Source organism: Carettochelys insculpta, chromosome 17 (assembly GCF_033958435.1).
Source record: "Carettochelys insculpta isolate YL-2023 chromosome 17, ASM3395843v1, whole genome shotgun sequence".
Classification (NCBI taxonomy): Eukaryota; Metazoa; Chordata; order Testudines; family Carettochelyidae; genus Carettochelys; species Carettochelys insculpta.
The window spans coordinates 20,078,071-20,103,279 of record NC_134153.1 but is presented as its reverse complement, the minus strand read 5'-3'; the positions used below and the strand labels follow the sequence as shown (position 1 = coordinate 20,103,279).

Below are 25,209 nucleotides of genomic sequence, written 5' to 3'. Positions count from 1 at the left end.
CATGATAAATTAAGTCTGAAGGTGAATATTAGTGGTATAAAATGTTCAGTTACTGTTGGAATAGTGAATAGTTAGGATTTCTTTTCCTTTCATAAGCTTCCTTGGCACACCAAGAAATGAAGTGACTTTTAGCTTTGGCATGTCAAGTACTTTGTCGTGACATCTCTTGCTGTAGGAAATATAGTAGTTTTCCCCTCTCCTTGACTTTTGAGATGTAGCAAGATAAGACATTAGGTATTCAATTTTATACTCTATTTTTGGCAAGTTTTCCAAATCACAGATCTGTATTATTTTCGAAGAAAAAAGGGTCTGATTCCACGCTAGTGAAGTCAGTGTGATCCTTTTTTCATTAACTGTAATGGGAGCAAGATAGGGCCCCAGAATAAATAAACTGGAGCCATATATTCCTGCCCTTAGTCCTGTTGAGTAGTACCATATTCCACAAGATTTCCTGATCAAATTGATGTCACTTTTCATGAAGAGATACTGCTCACTCTAATAATGGAAGTGAAAAGTATTAAGAAAGGGAAGAAAAAATATTTAAAGTATAGGTTGCACTTTCAAAACCCATCACTTTTTTGATTTGGCAACATCAATTGTCCAGAAGGACCACACTTGCTCCTGAACCAGAGAGCTTGAGATACTAAGGGTAGGAGGGACAGCTAGGGCCCAGGGCAACAGGGTTGGCAGCCTGGCTAGGAATGGAATGGCTAGGAATGCCCTGTGGCAGTCCTGGCAGCCTGCCTGAGGTCAAGGACAGAGTCCCACAGCTGGAGCCAGATCTCATGCTGCCTAGGAAGCTGGTAGTAGCTGGGAGGGTGGAGGCAGGGTGTCTGTTAGGATGATAGCCTGCTGGCAGCTGGTGGTTTGCTTGGAGGCTGGTGTCCGGTGTCCTTCCCTGGTGGAGCAAATTCTCTTGTTCTGGACTGTTCAAGTCCTGGTTGTGCTGGGCCAGGGAGTTCCAACCTGTATATCAAACACTGCTAGAGAAGTATATAAAAATGATCATCTTTGATACTTACTTGGGGAAAAAATACTTAATTTAATCCTAATTTAGTGATTCTTATGTAATAAACAGCAAAAAAAATTACAAAAATTATATTGATAGGATTGGTATGTTGATGCATAAGAGATAACAGAAACAAGGTAGTCACCCTCTGGATATCAGTTGGTCAGGGAGTGATAGTTACTAGAGAAGCCTGCTAGAAATTCCTTCTAGTCCTCTGCAGAACGTCTCATTCCAATGAAACAGATTCTTGGGTGAATATTTTCTCAAAAAACAGGTGTCTTGATTCTGAAATGTCAATTTTAATCCACAAATGTTGCCACTGTGTTTTCATAGGTACCTAAAGAACAACTTTTGGTGTCTATCCCTCTCTTAATCAATCATCTTCAAGCAGAAAGTATTGTGGTTCATACTTATGCAGCCCATGCTCTTGAGCGATTGTTTACCATGAGAGGCACTAACAATACTACACTGTAAGTTTTCAGATATGAGCAATTTTATCTTTGGGTTTTTGTCATCATTTTAGGGTCTCCCCGCCCCCCCTTATCAAAGCATCATAAGTTATTCAAATAGCCTTTTGAATAAATCACTGAAATGTTGCAAAACTGTTTTTTATCTACAGCATAACAGCTGCAGAAATGGCAACATTTGTAGAAGTGCTACTAACAAACCTTTTTAAAGCACTGACGTTTCCTGGCTCATCTGAAAATGAGTATATTATGAAAGGTAAGAAACTCCTCATTGCCCTGAGAAACTCACTGAGCCTGAGCTAAGAAGCTGCTAGCTGTGATCCTCTGTAAGTCTGATTTCAAACACCTGATTATGCAGGGTTTTTTAAGTGGATACACCCACTCAATGCAAGTGATTGATTTGGGTTAACATTGCTCATTTTCCCATAGCCCAAATGTGGAACCCAAGAAAAATAGTATTTGTAGCAGGTTTGTATGTAATCAGAAATGTGGGAAGGCCTCAGAAAAGGAATATCAGTCATTCTTAAGACTAGCAGGGAAATAGATTAACAGCTGGCTTTGTGTGTACTAGGCTGTGTCTACACTAGCCCAGAACTTCGAAATGGCCATGCAAATGGCCATTTTGAAGTTTACTAATGAACCGCTGAAATACATATTCAGCGCCTCAGAATGCCAGCAGCCGCAGCACTTTGAAATTGGCGTGGCTCGTCCAGATGGGGCTCCTTTTCGAAAAGACCCCACCAACTTTGAAATCCCCTTATTCCTATCTGCTGTTAGGAATAAGGAGATTTCGAAGTTGCTGGGGTCTTTTCGAAAAGGAGCCCCGTCTGGGCAAGCTGCGTCCATTTTGAAGTGCTGCGGCTGCCAGCATTCTAATGAGGCGCTGAATATGTATTTCAGCGGTTCATTAGTAAACTTCAAAATGGCCATTTACATGGTCATTTTGAAATTTTGGGCAAGTGTAGACACAGCCCTACTGTCTTGTAGATAATGCACTAGACAAAATTCTGAATCTTAGGGTTTGATTCTTGGCTTTACCACAGATGTATGTTGAGCAAATCACATAATCTACTAGAATTAAGGATTTATACATATGGTTGTAAAATTCACTCTCTCAATTTACAGCTATCATGAGGAGTTTTTCTCTGCTACAGGAAGCTATAATCCCATACATCCCTTCTCTCATCACTCAGCTTACACAGAAACTACTGGCTGTTAGTAAGGTAAACAGAAGGCTATCTGAACAGAATGCTCACTTCACTGTTAACTGCTTTTGCTATTTTTAAGGCACAAATCCAGTCTATAAATCTGTATTTGTCACACAGTCACATAAGTTAGTGAAATATGGAAGCTGTAAATGTTATGCATAAAAATGTTATACGTAAAGAAATTAACTCTTGCTCTTGATGTCATTAAATCTCTTGATCACTAGCAGATCGTTTTCAGTTCAAGTTGGACTGCAATATTTGAATATAGAAATTCCTGTGAAGATTACAGACCACCTTTAACTGCCAACCAAATCAACTCCTTAAAAAAATTAAAGCCTACATTCAATGTAGGGAATAGTGGGCATTTGTGTAGATAAAGAAATTGTCATTGTTATGTAACTGCAAAGAAGTTTCAGTAACTTCCCTCATTGTTTGTTTGAATTTGTTTTGTTTGTCTAGTTATAAACATTCTGTGTACTTCATAAACTTTAGAAAATTTAATGTTAAAGATCTTGCTGTTTCATCTCTAGTGTCAATTAAATTTATTGGTCATTAGCAAAAATAGTATAATGTCCTTATTCTTTGGTTAAAATTAGATTGTAGGATGATGCTTTAGCTTTCTATTTAACTATAAGTTGGTGTATAAAATAAGTGACTTCTTCAAAGTCTGAATTGTTTATTTGTAATTTGTTTTTAGAACCCAAGCAAACCTCACTTTAACCATTACATGTTTGAATCAATATGCTTGTCCATAAGGATAACTTGCAAAGCAAACCCTGCTGCTGTTGGAAGCTTTGAAGAGGCTTTGTTTATGGTGTTCACAGAGATACTACAAAATGATGTGCAAGGTGACTAAAAGCAATAAGTAACTATAAAATGCTGTATCCCAACATCTGGTTGTTCCTAAAGGACATGTCAACTGAAAATTTATCTAGTTTTATAAAAAAGTAACTTAAGACTCCTACCCAGTGAATCATACTGTAAGGTTTTTAGCTATGTAACACTTCAATTTTTTTTCTCCTCTCTGTTGCATTGTTAAAGACCCACAGAGAGAATTTGAGTCTGACCGTACACAAAGGTCCTTGCAAAAGTATACAGTAAGTAGGGCCTTACCACAACATCATGATCCATTTTGATCAATTTCATGGTCATAGGATTTTAAAAACCTAACTTTCATATGTCAGCTATTTAAATCTGAGATTTGTGTTGTAATTCTTGGGATCCTGGCCCAAAATGAAGTTGTGGGGGACAATGACAAGGTTCTTGTAGCTGGGGTTGTGGTACTGCCATCCTTACATCTATCTGTACTGCTGGTGGTGGCAGCACTGCCCTCAAAGCTGTGTGACTGGAGGGCAGTGCTGTTAGCTAGGATCCCAGTTCTGAAGGTAGAGCCAGTGCTAGCAGCAGTAAGAATGATACTGTGCTGCTGCCTGCATAGCTAGGCCTTCAGTCAGCAGCCACCACTCTCTAGACACGCAGTTCTGAAAGCAGTGCAGAAGGGGAATTGTGATATTGCCACCCTAAAATAACCTTGACCTCTAGCACCTCCCACTTTGGGTCAGAGCTCTCAAGTTGAGAAATGCTGTCTCCATGGTGAAATCTATGTAGTACAGGGTAAAAGCCCACAAAAGACCAGATTTTAAGGGCTGGGGGTTGAGGGGGAGGAAGTGTGATTTTTAGGACTTATAATGCTTTTTCATGTCCATTAATTTGGTAGGGCCATAGCAATAAGTTTGTTTTTTTTCCATAATTTTGTTTACAGGGATTCTAATATTGTAACAATAGAATTCAGATGGAAATGTGTTTGTATGAATTGATGGTGACTTTTTAAATTGTATGCAAATGTAACTTTTTACTCCCTTTACAACAGAGTTTATTCCATACGTGTTTCAAGTCATGTCTCTGCTATTGGAAATGCACAAAAATGACATCCCATCATCCTACATGGCATTGTTTCCTCATCTCCTCCAACCAGTATTGTGGGAAAGGACAGGAAACATTCCTCCTTTGGTGAGACTCCTCCAGGCATACCTCGAGAAGGGTGCCAATACAATAGCAAGTGCTGCAGCTGACAAAATTGTAAGTTGGGTTAATTTGACTGCAACCTACCTACTCACTACACTATTTAATTAAGCAAAATGATAATGCCACTTAACAGGCAAGCACCTGTTTTGAATTACCTCTGGCATTCAAGTAGTTTTCAAAGTTAATAGTAATTCTTGGAACCAAGGCCTGGCCTACAGTAGGGATCAAAGTTGATCCCAGATACAGGATTCTAGCCACGCCATTTGCGTATCTAGAGTCATCATACCAGGATTGACTCTCTCTTCCCGGGTGTAAATCAGAACTTCGGTTTGCATTGATGTTCCTTACTCTATGCCTCAGCCTGGAGTACCAGGGTTGACAGCTGAGCCCAGAGAGATCCATTTTGCCACATCCTCATACACTCCGCAAAATTGATCCCTCTAAGATCATGGTGCACCAACACCTGCCCCGCCCCAACCCCACCCATAAATATAGACATACCCTAAGTGTATGTCCGTGTTTTTTACTAAATGCTTTTTGTCCCTAACTGCAAAAGTAAAATTGTCTCATATTTATTTGATTCACCTTGATAAACTATTTTAGGGAAACAGGAGCATGACTTTTACATATCTGCTAAGTTACATGAGGAAAAAAATGTTGTTTTTCATTTGTTTACTTACAGCCTGGATTATTAGGTGTGTTTCAGAAGCTGATTGCGTCTAAAGCTAATGACCATCAAGGATTTTATCTTCTCAACAGTATTATAGAGCATATGCCTCCGTGAGTATAACCATGGGTGACCTGGATTCAGGCATAATATGTAAAACTAGACGTGTATGTACTTTGAATTTACCAATGGTATTTTCAATCAAAGATTATAATTGTAAATTAAACTTTCATATATACTTTCTGTAAAACTGCATTAGTAGTATGCAGTTGTAACTTGAAATAATTGTTTTACATTTCTAGAGAATCAGTTGACCAGTACAGAAAGCAAATCTTCATTCTTCTATTCCAAAGACTTCAGAATTCCAAAACAACAAAGTTTATCAAAAGTAAGTGCTGTGTCATGTATGAATTCTGATATACAGAAAACCCAATAACTTAGAACACAAAAATTGACTAGATGAACTTAACATAGGGAAGAGTTCTACAGCAGCCAAGGGGGTTGACTATATAGCCTACTGGGTCTTTTGCATTTCTGACTTCTGAGATTTATACCAATTTATTTTCATTAGCAAACAAAAACTACATCTTGAGACAGTTAAGGTTGCAGCAGGGCACACTCCATCTACTCAAAACCTAAAAAATAATGGAAACAAGAAGTTAAAGACTTATGTTCATTTCCATCTTCATATTGCTGAAATCACTACTGATAAAAAAAAAACCTGTAAGGCTATGTCTACATTACATGATAAAGTAGATTAAGGCAGTTAGCTCGATTTTTACAGTGTTACTGTCTTCACTTTAAATACCAGTTTGCTCCCTAAACCAAACAGGCTGGCTTCAGAAGGTGGTGTGCTCCAAGCAGGGTGTCTGTGATACTGACTTGGGATCACCCAAGTGTCTGTGTCATGTCAACTGCCCTTCCAGCCACTCCCCTGCCCCCCCCCCCACCCCACCTTGCATCAGAAACATCATCCCTGAAAATATTGTAGGAGCAGAGCACAGCTTGAAGAAGGAGAAGGATAATAAAGCTGAGATAAGGTTTAGGGAGCACTAGGGTCCATATTATAATATTGTCGAAAGCGACTTGGTGTGGCATCAACTTCAAATTAAAAGTTCATACTAAGGCTAGTGTTGAAACACCATGTTTTTAAATAAACTTTATTAGCCTCCAGAGGTGTCCCATATGTATCCCACAATGCCCCAGTGTTGTCCACTCTGGCTGCTTCCATCTCTGGTTCTCTCCAGGTGCACAGGAATTAGGTAGCAGAAAGCCTGTGAATTTCAGTTTGGCACCAGGAAGCATGTGGCAGCTAGCCTGTATGAGAGGCCAAGAAACTGGCCCCTTCAACAGGAAACCCCACATTCCACGACACACCTACTAGAATGTGTGAGGGGCTGGCTATGGCAATCCCATTTTGCCCAGGTAGGGGTGTTTTCAAGGTGGGGAAGCAGTTGAGATGACACAGACACCTGGGTGATCCCTGGGTGCACAGAGTCATTCATGCATGTGGAAATATATTGAGCTCCATCACCTGTGTGTAATGAAGTGTGAAGCCAAAAATTCTGCATCACATTTTTTTTTCTTTTAATCTCAGCTTTACTTTCCTTCTCTTCAAGCTGTGCTCTGTTCCTACAGTATTTTCAGGGATGATGTTTCTGATGCAAGGTTGGGGGGGCAGGGGAGTGGCTGGAAGGGCAGTTGACATGACGCAGACAGTTGGGTGATCCCAAGTCAGTATCACAGACCCCCTGCTTGGGGCACTACACCTTCTGAAGCCAGCCTATTTGGTTTTCCCTCACCTGGGATTCCCTACTTTTACTTCTTTTGCTCTGGAAAAATTGCTATTTGCGTTGCCCTCAATCAGTCCCATGGAAAGCAGTGTGGAAAGATAACATCACATACCCACAACCGCTTGCTGGACTTTTTTTCTCATATTGCATCAGCGAAAATACACAGAATGCTATAGGGCTGAGGGAACTATGCTGTAGTTTCCCACAATGCAACAGTCGATGTTTGATGATTGAGTGTGGCAGCAATAAGCTGACTTTGTGAAGATGTGAGGATAGTCAAATTTGAAATTAAACACAGCATAAAATTGACCTTTAATAAAATCGAATTTACATCATAGTGTAGACGTAGCCTCAGATTCATTCTTATCTCCAGTTGATCCCCAATACAATATGTACCCCAACTTCATCAAACTTGCACTTTAAATACAGAACCTTAACACAGCTCTCAGGTTCTCGTATATTAATTCTACCAATAAATCGGTACATGAGATTCTTGTATTTCATGCATTTGGGAAGTTATTCTGCCCTTAAACAGCTTTGGTCATTAAGGTTTTGTGTTACATAAGCACAGTGCATGACAAATGACTGAAATGTGAAGTATGTTCTGTTAATTTACAGATGTTATATAGTACAGATTCTTGCTTAATAAGATTGTCTTTCACTATGTAAATCATTTAATATGCTACAGAATCTTTAATCTTGTAGTTAAATTAGTATCTTTGGCAGGAATGAGTGTTTTAACAGCCTATATCAAAAGGAAATTAAGCAATTCTTCTTAAAAACTTAATGTATGTCAGCCACATAGGAAAGAGCATAGAGAATTGTGTTCCAATGGCTATAATTTTTAGTTTATCTAATTGTGACAGGAGCTTTAGCAGGTTGCTTGAGAAAATTCACTTTGTTCATTTCTTTTGAGATATCTATAACTGTACCCCTTACATAACTTTTTGAAAAAAAATCTTGATAACTGGAATTAATCTAGGTCCCTTAAATTACATTCTCAAAATCACCATTTCTACTCCTATCAAAAATGCCACTTTTTGATATCCTATGTTTTATGCTAGGTTGCCTAGTAATATTGCAGTCTGCGGCTCATTTTAAAGCTTGTTCTGGGAAATCTCTTATTGAATGTACTCTTGTATAAATATTAAGATTTTTTTTTTAACCTGTCCTTTTTTTTCCCCCCCACCCAATAGGTTTCCTAGTCTTCATTAATTTGTACTGTGTAAAGTATGGGGCATTAGCACTTCAAGAAATATTTGACAGCATACAGCCAAAGTTAGTATCATTTAAGCCTTTTGTATATTCACTACTGTTAAGGGGGAAATCGTTGGTCTGCTGTTTTAGAAATCAGAAAACAAGTGGTCCTTTCAACTAAGTAGTCATTTTATTCCCCAACTCTTTTGGAGGAGAACTTTATTTTCTAAGGTTTCTTCTACTAAATCAAAGGCTCCATGTACAAGTAATACTTTCTTCTGCTGAAAGTAGTTGATTTGTGGTTGTTTCCTGAATCATTCTGCTTGTCTGAGTATGCACCAAAGGGTATCACCAGAATGGGAACAAAAGGTGTTTTCTGTTTAACCTCAGTCCATAGGAAGAGTGTGCTGCCTATACAGAATTTCCAGCTTGAGTCCTCTGTGGGAATTCTCTGTCCATGCTAGATACCCCCATACTTGTATGGTTTACTGATGCCTTTGTTGTAAGACTGGGGGTTTTCATGTGTTCTCCAGTGGTCCAGTCAGTGCAGAGACATACATGTAGAAATAGATGTGGTCTATGATAATAAATAGGTTGAGAACCAGTCTAGTCTCTCTTCCTAGCATATAAAATCTCCTTTTCTGTGTGATTTCTATTGAGTGAACTCATTAGATCATTTCACTGGTGACCATGGAGAACTGTGAAGTTTTTCTGTTCTCATTAGGAAACTAATCTTGATCTGGCTTGAAAACTCTGTGATATATCCTTTTCTTTGCTTTGCTTTAGAACACTCCTTGAAGATTACATGTATAGTTGAGTATATGTTTATTTCAATTATAAGTTCCTCTCATTTTTATTTACACTTTTTCTGTTTATAATATCACAATAGGATGTTTGGAATGGTTTTGGAGAAAATTATAATTCCTGAAATACAAAAAGTATCTGGACAAGTAGAGAAGAAAATCTGTGCTGTTGGTATTACTAAAATACTAACTGAGTGCCCTCCCATGATGGACACAGAATACACAAAGTTGTGGTAAGTGCACAACACCTTGTGATGGTTTGTTGAAGATAGTAATTATCAGTAATGCAATTGAACTAATCAGACATTCCTTTTTTTATAACAATTGTTTGTGATCTTTCTGCTTGCTGCAATATGGGGTGACTGTTCAGGCCTTGTTGCTCTTACTAAGAGAGAGATTACACTATTCTTTCCAGAGAAGATGTCAGTATTGTTTTGAAACTTATCTGATGGGGATGCAACACTGGACGGATCAGGATGGACCTAACTAGTCCAGGACTATCTGGCCCAGCAACACCTGAACCAGAGAAGGTCAATGCCAACCCCTCTGCTCCTGACTTTCAGCCACCAGCTCCCTGATCTCTCACAGCAGAACCACAGATGTTGCCAGACTAGAGAGCCTAGTCATAGCTGGGAGCGGTGCCAGGGCTGGAGGCTGTCTGCTGGGAGCAGAGTTCCGCAGCTGGAGGCCGAGTGTGGAACATGTAGGCCTGCATCAGAGGGGCTGGCAGTGACCTCCCCTGGCCTAGCAGTTTCCTGGGTCAGAACTGGTCAGGTCTTGAGTCAGACCAGGGATGTCCAACAGATATTACTTTCCTTTTGGCTTTGTAATACTTATGAAAAATCAAGCCAGATTTTAACTCGCTTGTCTTCAGTATGGCAGCACGAGTGAACCTGTGTGTAACTTTGAATTCTTATGTTGCCATTGTTCTGTGAGTAGAATTCTTGTTCGCCATCAAGCCTCACAGAAGTTTTATTGTCTATGTGGCAAGTAACATATTTTGTGTGTTAAAAATTATTTGTATCTTGATGTTCAAATATTAGGAAAAAATGAAAACAGCATGGAATGAAGTAATTTGAAAGAGTTGCTTTCTTTAGACACTTGAGCTTGAGACAATCCAAGATGAATACATTTTCCATCTTTTTAATAAGACAACCCAACTAGTGCCAGTAATTTTTCATAAACATTCATTTCACCTACAAAGTCCTTACTTGCCCCAGTTCAGGACACATTCTGTTAATGCCTGACCCTTTGTTAGTTCAGGTTCAGATTAATTTCAATTTTCAGTGTTCTATTAAAGTCTGTCCACACTGACATAATGTGCTTATACTTTGGTTTTATCTTCCTTTGTCTTGTGATAGGACTCCTTTACTGCAGGCTCTAATTGGTCTCTTTGAACTGCCTGAAGATGATACCATCCCTGATGAAGAACACTTCATTGATATAGAAGATACCCCAGGATACCAGACTGCATTCTCTCAGCTTGCCTTTGCTGGGAAAAAAGAACATGATCCTGTGGGTCAAATGGTGAACAATCCTAAAATCCACCTGGCACAGTCTCTTCACAAGCTATCTACTGCATGTCCAGGCAGGGTAGGTGACAGTTAATATATGGCATGTTAATCTCCATTTCTACAGAGGAAAGGAACCATTTTTATGACTGATTTCTTTTGCTCAAGTGACTTTGCTAGCCAGCAAAATTGAGTTGTTTTACTCATTTTAGAACTGAAATATTTTTCTATACGGTATGTTTTGCTAGGGTAATAAGGGTCCAGATCCTTTTGTTTTGATTCTGAGAAGGGATTATGTAAAATGTCACTACCTTTTAGGGTAAATTATCTCCCCTAGGGCATGGGGTGGGTTGAGGTGAAATTTTTTTTCTGAATTAGAGTCTAATGCATTTATTGATCTTTTGGGGATGACGGTGCTTGGACTGGCAGTAGAATCCAGATAAAATATCCAGTGCCACTGAGGAGTTAAATGGAATGGTAAATCCAAATCAGTATCTGCAGATGTTACTGTAGTCACAGAAAACATCTTGCCATGACAAATAGTTACATACCTGGACATACTAGTAGGTTGCAGTTAAAAACAACTTAAACTATGTAATAGTTTCAAGTTTTCATAACTCTTAGAAATCTTTAAGATTCTGAGAAGCTGAGAGATCAGGGTACAGCTTACTGGAAAAAGGCATCTGGTTTTGTTTTCATTTTTCTCATTCTTCCCAAAGGGGTAATATAACAACATAAGTGAAGCTACTCTCAATTTGTTTCAAGATGCAGAATTAAAAAATGCTGAGAATTAAGATCTCTGATGCTGGCAGACACTGACACATCTGATGCTCGAAGTGCTTTCACATAGCACTACTCGTGTCAAATTCAGCACAATCCTGAAATGAAAGAGGTATTTAATGCACACACACATTAATTCCTTTATCTTATTTTTGTTTAAGGTTCCATCAATGCTGAGTACTAGTCTGAATGCAGAAGCTTTGCAGTACCTCCAAGGATACCTCCAAGCCGCAAGTGTAACACTGCTCTGAATTGCATGTTTGAAAAGCAAGATCAAAAGCTGTTTGAGAAGAAAGATGACATTGACTTTCTTTTAAGCAGAGATCAGACAAGATGAAGTTGCTACTTCATAATGTATCGCAGAATCCATCTTGTAAAAAAGATTAAATGTTGCTTTAAGCAGAAACAGAAAATTGGGTGGTTCATGTGATCATAAATAGCAGCTAACTTCCATCTCCAGTTTAATTTCAGAGAGAATATTAACAGCAGTTTCTCGTGTGACATTGATTTGAGTTCTGCATCTGCAGTGTTAGGATAATAATTTGAAATGGATGGAAAGCACTGGCTATAGAAACATCTTCTGTCACTTAAATTTCTTTTCATTTTGATGTTGTCATTTGTGTTTTCTTTTGTCTCTGTCTTTAAACTATCTAAATTTGTGAATAAATAAGAAACACTTGTTTAAAATGTCTACAAATGTGCTCTTACTGTTGTAATCTGTAATCATCAGAAAATTCTAAAATTTAGAACAGAAAACGATAGTGGAACTTCAGACTTTTTTTTTTGTGCTTCTGATTCTGAACACTGTTCAAAACAAAAGTAAAAATATATTTGGAAAAAAATTCAAATCCAGTTATTTGTCTTTGAAATAGGAAGCAGTAATAGTGCTTATAAAGCACCCCTTCTAGGCAGTGAATAATAGCATAACATACTAAAAACTAGTAGATTCTTTTCTTTAAATGCATTTTTACTAATGCATTGCATTAAAGTTGCCATCATATAAAATTATTCTGTTGCACTTGAATAAAGACTTTCTCATCCCTTCAAATTTATATAGAAGAAACTGAAATTGTGTGGGTGGGTGCATTTAATTTTAACTGCATCTCAGTTTATACCTAACCTTGGGACTTATGATCGCACATGCCGATGTTCAGTTAAGTGCACTACTCATTTGTATTTTTGAATGCTCAGTTTGCACACCTGTAATGTCTGCAAATCGTGCCTTCATAGGACTAATACCATAGCGAGACAAAACTTAGGAAACCCTAGAAACAGGAGCCAGAGAGAACACTTCAGAGCTTTATCAATGTCTTGGGGCAGAGGAGGTCCTGTGGCACCTTATAGACTAACAGAAAAGTTTTGAGCATGAGCTTTCGTGAGCACAGACTCACTTCATCAGATGCTGGACCAGCATCTGATGAAGTGAGTCTGTGCTCACGAAAGCTCATGCTCAAAACTTTTCTGTTAGTCTATAAGGTGCCACAGGACCCTTCGTTGCTGTTATAGATCCAGACTAACACGGCTACCCCTCCAATACTTGGGGCAGAGGGTGGGAGGAAGTATACTTCTAAGGAATAAAAGAAAATTCAGTGCTTGTCAGGCTTGCTGGCAAATTACTGGAAACAAAATTTCTCCTGACGGATCCACAGGGGCTAGGTAAATCACCGAAGAAATATGTAAATATTACATTTTCTTAATACATTGGATAAGATAATAAATACTCATGCTTTGGGGGCACAAGACAACCTCTGATAAGGGTTCATTTATGGACAAGAATAAACTTGTTTATTTCAAAGCAACTTGCTATGTCTCAAATCATCCAGTACCGGGTATTGTCACAGACAGGATGCAGTTCTAGCCAAGTTCTTGTGCATCCACCTAACTGATAATGATGTATAAACAACATGACTACTAGGTTTCACATGGGGGATCCATTCACCTTTTCAGTTGGAATATTGCCGATCAGGATGGCTTTACTGAGAAGTTGTGTGCTTAAATTTGTAAAGTCAAATTTTGAAGATGTGTGCTTTGTACTCAGTACAGAAAATGGTAAGTATGTTGGAATAGATATATCAGGTAATCCCTCAACAAATGATTTATGTCCACTTCTAGATGTTCTTAGGTTGTCTGGTTGTGTTTTGCAACTACCTTTTCACTCCCCTTTATTATGAGACTAAATCCAAAAGGGCTAATGCAATCCTTGGGAGCATCACTGGGAGTCACCAGTGCTTTTTTCCTAGCAAAAAAGGTAGTGGAACTCAAGTCACAAGCTGTGCCCCTCTGGCAGTTTAAACCCACCCTCCCCCATGTGGGGCCCAAACCAGCCCCTACAGCTTAACTGCCCCCCAGCGGGGCCAGAACTGCTCCCTGGTGGTTTAACGCCCCACCCCTGTCCTGGGTATGGGACCTGAGCCAGACTGCGCTGGCCCCCTCCCAGTGTGCCCAAGCCAACCTCCATCAAGCCTAAGCTGCTCGCCCCAGCAAACATACAGGGCCCAAGCTGGCCTGTGTGGGGTCCAACTACCCCCCACCCCATGTGGGGCATGAGCCAGCCCGAGCCAACCCCAGCATGTGGGGCCCAAATTGCCCTCCTGCATGGGGCCCAAGCTGCCACGTGCCCCCCCCACACACACACAGGGGATGAGCTGTGGCCCAGCCACTGCTTGCCCCAGCTCCAGATCCCCACTGCGCGCCCCCTCTTGCCCCAGCCCTACCACATACCTGAGCGAGGCCAAGCATGATCCTGGCCCAGCAGGGCCGGAGGCTGTCAGGCAGGGAGGGGCAATGGGCTGCACTGCTGCAAATGCCTGACTCTGCCCTCATGCCACAGGCAGGGAGGTGCAAATGGCTATTTAAAGAGCCACATGCATCTCAGATCAGTCTATCTGCCTTTAAAAATAGCAGCTATGGGGGGGAGAAGGTAGCAGAACACTGTTCTGCAGCGTTCTGTGAGGAAAAAAGGCCCTGGGAATCACAAATTGGGCCAGATATTTTTGACTGTATTTGGCACTGGTGTAACCACCACTTGAGTACTGTGTCCAGTTCTGGTGTCAACTGCTCAGACAAGAGCCATAAGAATTACTAGAGGATTGTCAAACGTGCTTTAAAGTGGTAGATCAAGCAGCTCAATCTACTTATTAACAAAGAGGAACATTGAAGGGATGACAATTGTAGCTTATAAATACTTCTACAAGTAATGTACGGCTTGTTCATCTGCACTTCTACAAAGACAACAAATATTTAATTATGGGCTCTTCGATCTAGCAGTGGAAGATATACGATCCAGTGGTTGGAAGCTGAAACTACACAAATTCAGACTGGAAGTAATGTGGACATTTCTAACAGTGAGTAATTAATCATTGGAACAACTTATGAAGGGGGACAGACCATTTTTAAATAAAAGTGTATTTTTTTCTAAAATGTATGCCTTGGGAATTATTTTGGGACAGTTCCGTAGCCTATTATACAGGAGGTTAAGCAAGGAGATAACAGTGGCCCTTTCTGGCCTAGAATCCTATGAACATCTGATGTTGCATTAAAACCACAGAGTGTTGCTGACTCTTTGTATATGGTTTGAAGTATTAATGCTCTTACTTCTGTAGAACCTTCCATTCAAAAGTTTTAAATCATTTTACTGAACAGATTCTCTGTGGTCCTCTCTTCCTTCTCCCCATCTCCCCACAAAGCTTCCTGCAGAAATTAAGGCCCAAAGAGATTTAGTGGCTTGCTCAAGACTAACTAAATCTGTAATACAGCTGGGAATAGAACCCAGATTTCTTCATTTCCCCTCCTTTCCATTAATCACAAAACTATGCTTCCTTTTTCTGGCCTGGCAATTAAACAGGAGCTGGACAAACACCAGGTGCTGTGCATCATATACACTTTCAAGCAGTCTATTTTGAATAATTTTTCATCAGACAGGTCTTTAATAGCATAATCTTATATGTTATATAACAGTACTAATGTAAGGCGTGTGAAGCATAATTTGCAAGTTTTTTTAATTTACCTGGCTCACCAAACAGTATACTTGAGGTACTTGTCATTTTTCAATTAAAGTAAAACTTGTGCAGAAATGGTTGTTCATTCTGACCATGTCTGTCCAAAACAATATGGTTCATGCTATTAGCCTTTGCCACCAAAGTGGTGGCAAAAGTCACAAGGAATGGTATAATAGAGGTTTTCAACCTTTTTTCATTGCAAACTCCTAAAAAATTTCAAATAGAGGTGTGGATCCCTTTTGAAGCTTTAGACACACCCAGGCAGCAAACAGGTTGAAAATGGCTGCTGTATAGTAATGACCTTTCATAGACCCTTAGACACAATCTGCATACTTGGAGGAATCCATGGACCATAGGTTACAGAGCACTATGAGACTAACTTTAGAACCACTAACTTGCATGGTGCTTCACAAAATAGGTAGGTAGGTTCCTTTCTTCAAAGATAGTATTATCTTAGGTGAGAGGAGCATCCAATGTGACAAAATGTTTTAAAGTTAATAATTAATTTAATCCTTCCTGACTTGCAGAAAGTTATCATTTGTAATGTATAAAAATGACTGACTCTCCCTCTGGATAGTGTTTGACTTTTTACCTGCAAAATACAGGGAATGCAGGCCTTGGCTCCTCTGCTTTTGTTGCTGGATTCTTTGGATGAGGACAATCAGGAAACAGGAATCTGCACTTTCTCAAACCTCAGATGCAGGTGGGTGAATCACAAGGTTTTTCTTTCAAGTATGTCAGATGTTTGACTTAAGTGTTAGCAAAAACAAAACTGCTAATCCTCCAATAGCTCTGATTTCAGACTTGTGATTGTAATTGCACAGGTCCTCCCTCAAAAGAGATGTCCCAGACCTGACACTTGTAATTTTGGAGGATGGAGAAAATCTTTTTGAAAAATTCTTTAGTTCAATTATGCAGCAAAAAAGGGAGGCTTTTTTCTTTTGGTGCTTTCTTTTAAATAAAATTCCTTATGCCTAATAAGGAGAAGCCACTATTACTGTTTGTTATAGAGAAGGGAGGTGTTCCTGACGCATACTAAGCAAAATGGAAACAAGTGAATAGGATGTAACAAAAAACGAAGACTGTATAGAGATCACTTATTTTAGTTGACAGCTAGTACAATCAGGCTATGGCAACACTACAGACATATTTCAAAACAGCTATTTTGAAATATTTCAAAATAATACAGCTACACACAACGGCTACGTCTACACTACAGAGATCTTTCAGAAGCAGCTATTCCGGAAGATCTCTTCCAAAAGAGCTTCTTTTGCAAGAGTGCATCCACACTCACACAAATGCAGCTCAAAAGAGTGATCTGCTCTTTTGAAAGACAGTGTCCACACAGCCCCCACTCTTTTGAAAGACGGGCCAGGGATCAAAAATGAAGACTGTCCTTTCAAAAGAAGGGCCCTGCAGAGAGACTACATGCATTTTCTTTAGAAAGCAGCTTTCGAAAGGGGGCGCTCTTCCTGAAACAGGAAAGGAAGAGCAATTACGAAAGGAGTGCTGCGTTCTTTTGATTTACTTTTGAAAGAACACTTTTAGTGTGTAGACACTCCATGGGCTCTTTTGAAAGAGCCCCCTTTTTCGAAAAATCTGTCCAAAGAACTTGCTAGCATAGACGCAGCCAACATGCATTTCACCTGGCTATTTCAACATAGTATTTCCAGACACAAAGTTCTGTTTTGAAATAGTGACGTTGGGCACCATTATGGCTTACTCTGTGTCTTAATAGCACCTATTTTGAAACATCTATTTTGAAATAGGCATTAGTCTTCCTGCAATGAGGGTTACCAATTTTGAAGTAATGCACACGCTATTTCAATTTTATTTTGAAATGGCACATGCATACTATAGGTGCTTCCAAAGTTATTTCTAAATAACAGCTTTTACCTCAAAATAACTCTGTAGTATATGTGTAACCTCACAGAGCATTTCAAAGGGGTGAAGGCCTTTCCTTGACGTTATCACTTTATGACTACTGAAAATTAATGAGCTTGAATTACTGTGCCAGTGTTTGGAGGATATGATTGGACCTCGTAAAACCTTATGTTCTTCTTCGAGTGTCCCCGTGGGTGCTCCACATTAGGTGTCGGGCTCGCCCGGCGCCGCAGATCGGATCTTCCAAGCAGTTTCTGCTGGACCGCGCATGCGCCGGTGCGCACCACTCCCCCGCGCGCTCCCGGCCACGTGCGCGATCCGGTCCCTGCCAGTTCCTCTTAACCGCCGTCGGCTGCAGACGGAATCCAAACTAGGCTAAGGCCAAGTAGCGTATTCAACGGCTTTAACTGTTTTTTCTTTAAAGTTTTTCAAGTACTTAGGCTACTGCAAGTTAGCCAGCTGTTATTTTTGAAAAAAAAAACCAAAAGCAACAAACAAACTACAAGCAGGACAGCTTCAATCCAGTCCCAGTAACAAGCGCCGGAGGCCAGGAGCATCGGGCCATCAGCCCTCCTGCTGAGGCAGGCCATCGGACGGGGAAAACAGCACAGGGAAGGTGCTAAGTACCCGCTTAACAACTGAAAGACTCACCAACAATGTCCTCTTCAGGCTTTAAAAAAAAATGTGAGTCCTGCCGAGAGGCAATTAAGGAGAGACAGGGAGATGCGGCTTAAAATGCTGCTTTTGATAAGGCCTTCCAGCCAGAAGTGCCGGAGCGGCCGCAGCAGGAGGGACCCTCCGGGGCCTATAAAAGGAAAGCTGCCTCCCTCACTCCATCAGCGCAGAAACGGAGGAAAGTCTCCCCAACCCGATCCCTGCCGGCAGCAACAGCGAGCGGGACGGGAGGAGCGCACAGCCCCCGGCCGCAGCAACAGCTGATCGGCGGCGGCAGGGAGAGCCACGTGGAAGCGGCTCAGCCTCCGATGATCAGCCAGCCGCCCCGCACCGCAGGCAGGGCAGCGGCTTAAAACTGCTTTTCATAAGGCCCTCCAGCCAGACGTGCCGGAGCGGCCGCAGCAGGAGGGACCCTGCGGGGCCCATAAAAGGAAAGCTGCCAAAAACGGAGGAAAGCCTCCCCAGCCCGATCCCTGCCGGCAACAATAGCGAGCGGGACGGGAGGAGCGAGCAGCCCCCAGCCGCAGCAACAGCTGATCGGCGGCGGCAAGGAGAGCCACGTGGAAGCGGCTCAGCCTCCGATAATCAGCCAGCCGCCCCGCACCGCAGGCAGGGCGACAGCTAAACAAGCGCCGGTACCGGCGGCACCGCAGGCAGCGGCACCAACCCCCGGGGAACCGGCGGTGCAGAGCGCGCAGGCACGCAGCCTGCGGGCACGGGAGCACACCGCACCTGCGGCACCGCCCTCGAGCGTGCCGAGCTCGGTGCGCACGGGGCCGGGATCCCCTGTACGTCAGGGGGCGGAGTTACCTCCTCAAGGGAGGGGGAAGGTTGCACACAAGAGGAGGCATTGCAGCCCCTCTCCGCACAGGGCTGTGGAGTTGCTTTCTCACAGCCCTCCGCTTCTGTTACAGACTCCAACCAGAAGGCAGGGGTCCCCCCTAGCCTACCCGGAGCCCCCTTCTCCATTTTTTTGCAACCAGCCTCACCCTGGCTGGGACCACCTTCACCCTTCCTGGGGTTTGAACCGCTGGACTATTATGCAAAATCGCTCTCTCCAGCCCTCCCCCAGACGCAGAGGGTATGCACCAAGGGAGTGGTCTAGGTCACCTTCCCAAGAACAGTGCCTATACTGCCATGGTTGCCCCTACCACGCGGGGCATAGACACCATCGGCTATCTACCAGGGAAAGATCCCCACAAACGATCTCGTACCCCCGAGGGCAATTGCGACCGGGGACAGAGACTCAAGCATCTCAGGGGGGACTGGTTATGGAACCCCGAGATTTTCCCTTGCAAACCTCTAGTGAGAGGGTGTACCATCACCAGCAGGAACCGGAAGGGTCCACAGAGACGTATCCCAGTGGTTCCTCGCTCTCCTCCCCGGATGAGGCTACGGCCCCGGGGGACGTCCATCCTCCGGACGATCTCAAACAGTTCCGAGAGCTGTTTTACGAGGGTGGCCTTCATGCAAGGCATCCAGACAGCTAAGGTGCAAGAGAAACACCATAAGCTCCTCAAAAATCTGAGACCTCCGGCCTCCTCCAAAATAGCAATACCGCTTAATGACGCAATCTTGGAGTCTGCCACTGTGATATGGCAGACTCCTGCGACTATTCCGCCTGTCCACAAGAGAGCGGGGAAAAAAAAAACAAAAAAAACAAAAAAAAAACCAACTTCGTGCCGACAAAGGGCACGGAGTTCCTGTTCAGCCACCCACAACCAAATTCCTTGGTGGTGGAGTCGTCGCAATGTGGGGGAACAGACAAACATGCCAAAAAGCTAGAGCTGTTGGGCAGAAAGGTCTACTACTCCTCCACTCTACTGTTGCGAATGGCAAATTACGCAGCGCATCTAGCGAACCATAATTTCGATAACCACATTAGGTTAACCTCCCTCATGGACTCGCTTCCAGAGGGCAAGAAACCAGTGCTCAAGGCCATCATGCAAGAAGGCTACGCGGCCTTGAGGACGGGAGTTCAGATCGCCCTGGATGTTGCGGACTCAGCAGCAGCGTCCCCAGTACCACAGGGGTTACGAGCAAGGGCGACATCAACAGCACCAGCAGTACAGAACTCCCAGGCGTCGTTCCCAACACAGCCGTGCATCCTCGGGGCAGGGCCAAAGGCCACAAGTTTGACACACAGATCCAGGGCTGCGCCATCACTACCGTCGCAAGGTCATCCGAAGCGGTTATTCCACCATCGCCTCCGACCATTCTATAACCAGTGGCGAAGGATCACCACAGACAAATGGGTGCTGGAGATCATAGCCACGGGGTACGCCATCCCCTTCCAGTCGCTCCCACCGCCATGACCTCCACCCAGGCCCCATCTCCAGGAGGCCTCCCACGCGGCGAGGCTCAAGCAGGAGGTAGACCATCTCATGCTCATAGGGGCAGTGGAAAGAGTGCCGGAGCAACTGCAAGGGAGAGGGTTCTACTCGAGGTACTTCCTCACGGAGAAAAAGACAGGAGGCGGGAGGTCCATCTTAGATTTTCGAGGCCTCAACCGGTACCTGCGCAAGCAACGCTTTCGGATGATCACAATCGCCTCCATCCTTACGGCACTAGACGATGGAGATTGGTTTGCAGCCCTCGACTTATAAGACGCGTATTTTCACATAACTATTCATCCGTCTCACCTACGATTCCTCTGGTTTCTCATGGTAGGCAAAGAACATTTTCAATACAAGGTCCTACCGTTTGGCCTCTCCTCGGCCCCCAGAGTCTTCACCAAGCCCTTGGCAGTGGTGTCAGCCTACCTGCACAGACAGGGGGTATTTATATTCCAGTATCCGGATGACTGCCTACTCAAAGGGGCCTCGAAGGAGGAGGTACTACGCATAATATGCGTCACAACAGGCACATTCTCTCGCTCGGCCTGGTTATCAATCTGACAAAATCGAAGATAGACCCCACGCAGGACATAGAGTTCGTAGGGGCACGCATAAATTCTATTACAGCGAGGGCGTATCTACCAGAGACTCCCTTTCAGGCCGTCAGCTCCCTCGTGCAAGTCTTCACCTTCAGCCCTACGGTGCTGGTTCTGACGTGCTTACAGCTGCTGGGCCACATGGCAGCAGCGGCGTTCGTACAACAGAACGCCAGGTTACACATGCGCAGCATGCAGCACTGGCTGGCGAGCGTATACAACCCGGCAGCACACACTGTTCACAGGGTGGCGTCGCCCACAACAGAGGTGCGCAAATCCCTGCAATGGTGGGTAAACCCCGAGAACCTGCTAACAGGGGTACCCTTCCACCAACCACACATATTGGTTTTTCTTACTACAGACGCCTCCCTCATAGGGTGGGGAGCACACATGGGCGAAGAGGTGACGCAAGGGCTGTGGTCCTCCACGGAGCAGTCACTGCACACAAATATACCGGAGCTCAGAGCAGTGTTCAACGCCTGCAGACACTTTCGAGACCATATAAAAGGCAAAGTAGTCGGGATCAGTATAGACAATACCTCCACCATGTTTTATATGAATCGGCAAGGAGGAGCTCGGTCCTGTGCCTTATGTGCAGAAGCAGTCCGGTCGTGAAACTGCTGCATCGCCAACGATATAACCCTGGAAGCCTCATACTTCCCAGGCGTTCACAATGTGAAGGCAGACCAGCTGAGCAGGCGTTTCGCACTCACACACGAGTGGCAGATCCGTCCCGATCTGCTGCAACCGATCTTTTCATGCATGGGGTTTTTCCCCAGATAGACCTGTTTGCTACTCAGCACAACAAGAAGTGCCCACGATTCTGCTCCAGGGCAGGACTGGGACGGGGGTCCCTGAGGGACGCCTTCGCGATCTCTTGGAGGGCCCCCTGCTTTACGCTTTCCCTCCCACAGTGCTCATCCACAAGGTGTTGCAGAAAGCCAGGAGGGAAGGAGCCTGAATGATCCTGATAGTCCCAATGTGGGATCAACAGCAATGGTTCCCCCTACTCCTGCGCATGTCGGACCGGCCACTGATGCCCCTTCCGGTGGCGCCGGATCTGCTCACGCAAGCCCAGGGGTCCATAGTGCATCCGCACCCCCAAGGCCTGCGACTACAAACGTGGTTAATCCATGGCTCAGCTCCCTAGAGAGCACATGTACGGAGGAAGTGCAGCAAGTCCTAGAAAGTAGCAGGAGGACTTCCACCAGGAAGACCTACAAGCAGAAATGGACTCGCTTTACGGCATGGTGTTCTACCAAACAGCTAGCCCCCCTTTCGGTGCCTATGGCTGTGATATTAGAGTATTTACTGGACCTCAAGAGAGGAGGACTCTCGCTATCCTCGTTTAAGGTCCACCTTGCCGCCTTTTTGGCATTCAGATACGGAGAGACAGGGCACACGGTGTTCGCCCATCCCATGGTTACCAGGTTCCTTAAAGGGCTGGTAAACCTATACCCCCCCCTCGGAAACCGCTTCCACCTTCGTGGAACTTGGACCTGGTGCTTAATGCGAAAAGGGGACCACCGTTCGAGCCTTTGGCCACGGTTTCCCTCTGCCTCCTTATGATAAAGACGATCTTTCTTCTCGCAATTACGTCAGCTCGCAGGGTGAGCGAGCTTGCAGCAGTTATGGCAACGCCACCCTGCGCTGTTTTTTCCAAGGAGGCGGTAACCATACGGCTGCATCCAGCCTTTGTTCCTAAAGTTTCTTTCTGAGTTTCATACTAACGAACCTATTGTTTACCCTCGTTTTATCCAAAGCCTCATACCTCTAACAAAGGGGCGCGCCTACACCTCCTGGACGTGAGGAGACGCTAGCTTTCTATATAGACAGGACCAAGTCCTTCCAGAGAACGGATAGACTCCTAGTCTCTCTCGCTCCCAAATCAAAAGGAGAAGGTCTCTCTTCGCAGAGAATCTCGAAGCACATCGTATCTTGCATAAAAATGTGCTACAAACTCAAAAAGACTCCTTTCCTGGCCATGCCCAGGGCTCATTCCACTAGGGCGGTGGCAGCATCAACAGCCCTTTTTCAAGGGCATTGCGCTAAAAGACATTTGCAGAGCGGCGACCTGGTCATCCTGTGACACCTTCGCCAAACATTACGCCCTTCACAGGGTATTCCAAGAGGATACCCGTCTCTCGACAGCGGTCCTCTCGGGGACAAGCTGCACATAATCCGATTACCCACCTCCTATCTTGGGTTACTGCTGGGTAGTCACCTAATGTGGAGCACCCACGGGGACACTCGAAGAAGAAAGAGAAGTTACTCACCGTAGTAACGGTGGTTCTTCGAGATGTGTCCCCGTGGGTGCTCCACTACCCGCCCATCCTCCCCGCTCCGGATCTCTGTTTAGTGTTTTGCAGGAGCATCCGAGGCGGTTGGTCAAGGAACTGGCGGGGACCGGATCGCGCACGTGGCCGGGAGCGCGCGGGGGAGTGGCGCGCACCGGCGCATGCGCGGTCCGGCAGAAACTGCTTGGAAGATCCGATCTGCGGTGCCGGGCGAGCCCGACACCTAATGTGGAGCACCCACGGGGACACATCTCGAAGAACCACCGTTACTACGGTGAGTAACTTCTCTTTCTATATGTTTTTAAAATAATGCTGCATAACAGTGGAAAATAGTGACATAAGAGAAAAAATATTACAAGCTACTAATGCAGCAGAAAAGCAAAATAGGTGCAGCAGGCAAAGCTTGTTCACATGTTTAACTGCCTGCTGAAAATTATTTAAACACATTAAGATGAATTGTGACATCAGTATTGGGCTACTGTGAAGCAAGTATCTAAACAAATGTGTGATAACATTACAAGAATATGGTAAATTTCAAGTGATTGTTTCACAGTTTGCCGGAAAATATTGTGTATATTAATGTGTGTATGGTACTGTTTTTTGTTAATTGTTTCTAAAGTACTTTGCACAATGGTATTAACTACTTTGGTGGAAAATGAAAGAAATGGATCCATGCCCTTCTTTTGCAGCTTAATGATATATAAGGAAGTCCTGTCAGGTATCTTATAAAGAACTCTAACATTTTTAGGAATATAATCTTTACTTGAGTGGGAGCAGTTTTAACCCTCTGTTGAAGAGGCAGGCGTGTTATGGTACCCTCAGACTTTCAAATTAGGTAGCTATTTGTTTAAAACTTGATTTTCAATTTTTGTAATCTGGCTACATATATTTTTCCCACTGTGAGTTTAGATTTCACATTATTACTTCAGATGTTCATAGTTCTTTGGGAAAAACAATGTAGGTAAGATCTGAATTTCTAATACAAAACGTAATCAGAAAAAAATTGACCTCCCCAACATCAAAAACCTGCCCCTTCCATTTCCACCCCCAAAAGTGTACTCTATTGCCTTTTCTCTCATAGGTCACCTTTAAGCCTCACAGTAACTGGTAAGTCAGTAGCTTCTATAACTTCATCTATTGTTGAACTGCAGCAATCTCTAGTATGAAATCCAAAGATATGCACAACAAATCAAAACAAAATAGGAACTGATATTTACGTACAACATGTAATGGATGTCTAGTATTTTATTATTGGCAAATGATCTTTTAAAGGCCATCTTGTCACTGTATTTAAAGCTGTACAATGTATTTTCCCTGTGGCTCATTTGGAAAGCATCCTCATAATAAATATAGACTTGGATAATGTATGTAAGTTACGTGTCTATTGGTATTGACCGAAGGGCTTGTAGGTAAATTATTTATCCCTATATTCAATCCTTTCCCCTTTTATAACTGCTATTTACACATGACTGAATAATGCAGACTGCCTGCAAGAGTGTTTTTTTTCCTGTTTACCAGTAAAACAGAGGCAAAATATTTTTTAGTTTAATGAGGGGTTTAAATATCACAGGGTCTTAAATGTTGGATTGTAACTTCTGAATTCACTTTTTTACCTGCTGCATTAAGAAAGAATAAGCACTTCTGAACAGAAGATTCCTCCCACCACTTTCCCTGGCTAAACAGATTGACCCGATCTAGCTGGCTACCTGTTTTCCTTTCCAGGAGGCAAAAAAAAGGATTATTTAAGATTATTTTTGGCATTACACCATAATTTTCCTATCATTTTGCCTTTGTTTTTAGTACAACATCCGCAGTTTACTGCTGTTTAATCAACAGAAAAGAGACTTGAGGATTGAGGAAAGCTTAGCCTCCTCGAGATATTAATGATTATGTCTAAATATTTGATAATGATGGTTAAATCTCATACAACATTCCCATTGTAAATTTGATATTTACAGTGGTT

General features: G+C 43.1%; 1 protein-coding gene across 3 annotated transcripts in view; it reads left to right on the top strand.

Moving 5' to 3' along the window:
- Positions 1 to 12,794, top strand: part of CSE1L (chromosome segregation 1 like) — a 42,839-nt gene extending 30,045 nt beyond the window's left edge. For 2 of the 3 annotated variants that reach the window (XM_075011796.1, XM_075011797.1), the window contains exons 15-25: positions 1,343 to 1,479; positions 1,629 to 1,732; positions 2,602 to 2,699; positions 3,382 to 3,532; positions 4,555 to 4,763; positions 5,392 to 5,489; positions 5,679 to 5,764; positions 8,366 to 8,447; positions 9,256 to 9,402; positions 10,531 to 10,762; positions 11,622 to 12,794. In XM_075011796.1, the coding sequence (XP_074867897.1) occupies positions 1,343 to 1,479; positions 1,629 to 1,732; positions 2,602 to 2,699; positions 3,382 to 3,532; positions 4,555 to 4,763; positions 5,392 to 5,489; positions 5,679 to 5,764; positions 8,366 to 8,447; positions 9,256 to 9,402; positions 10,531 to 10,762; positions 11,622 to 11,711 (1,434 nt within the window). In that variant the 3' untranslated portion in view covers positions 11,712 to 12,794. The remainder of the gene's footprint in view (positions 1 to 1,342; positions 1,480 to 1,628; positions 1,733 to 2,601; positions 2,700 to 3,381; positions 3,533 to 4,554; positions 4,764 to 5,391; positions 5,490 to 5,678; positions 5,765 to 8,365; positions 8,448 to 9,255; positions 9,403 to 10,530; positions 10,763 to 11,621) is intronic. The other variant, XM_075011795.1, reaches the window with a different exon arrangement.
- The last annotated feature ends 12,415 nt before the right edge of the window (positions 12,795 to 25,209 follow it).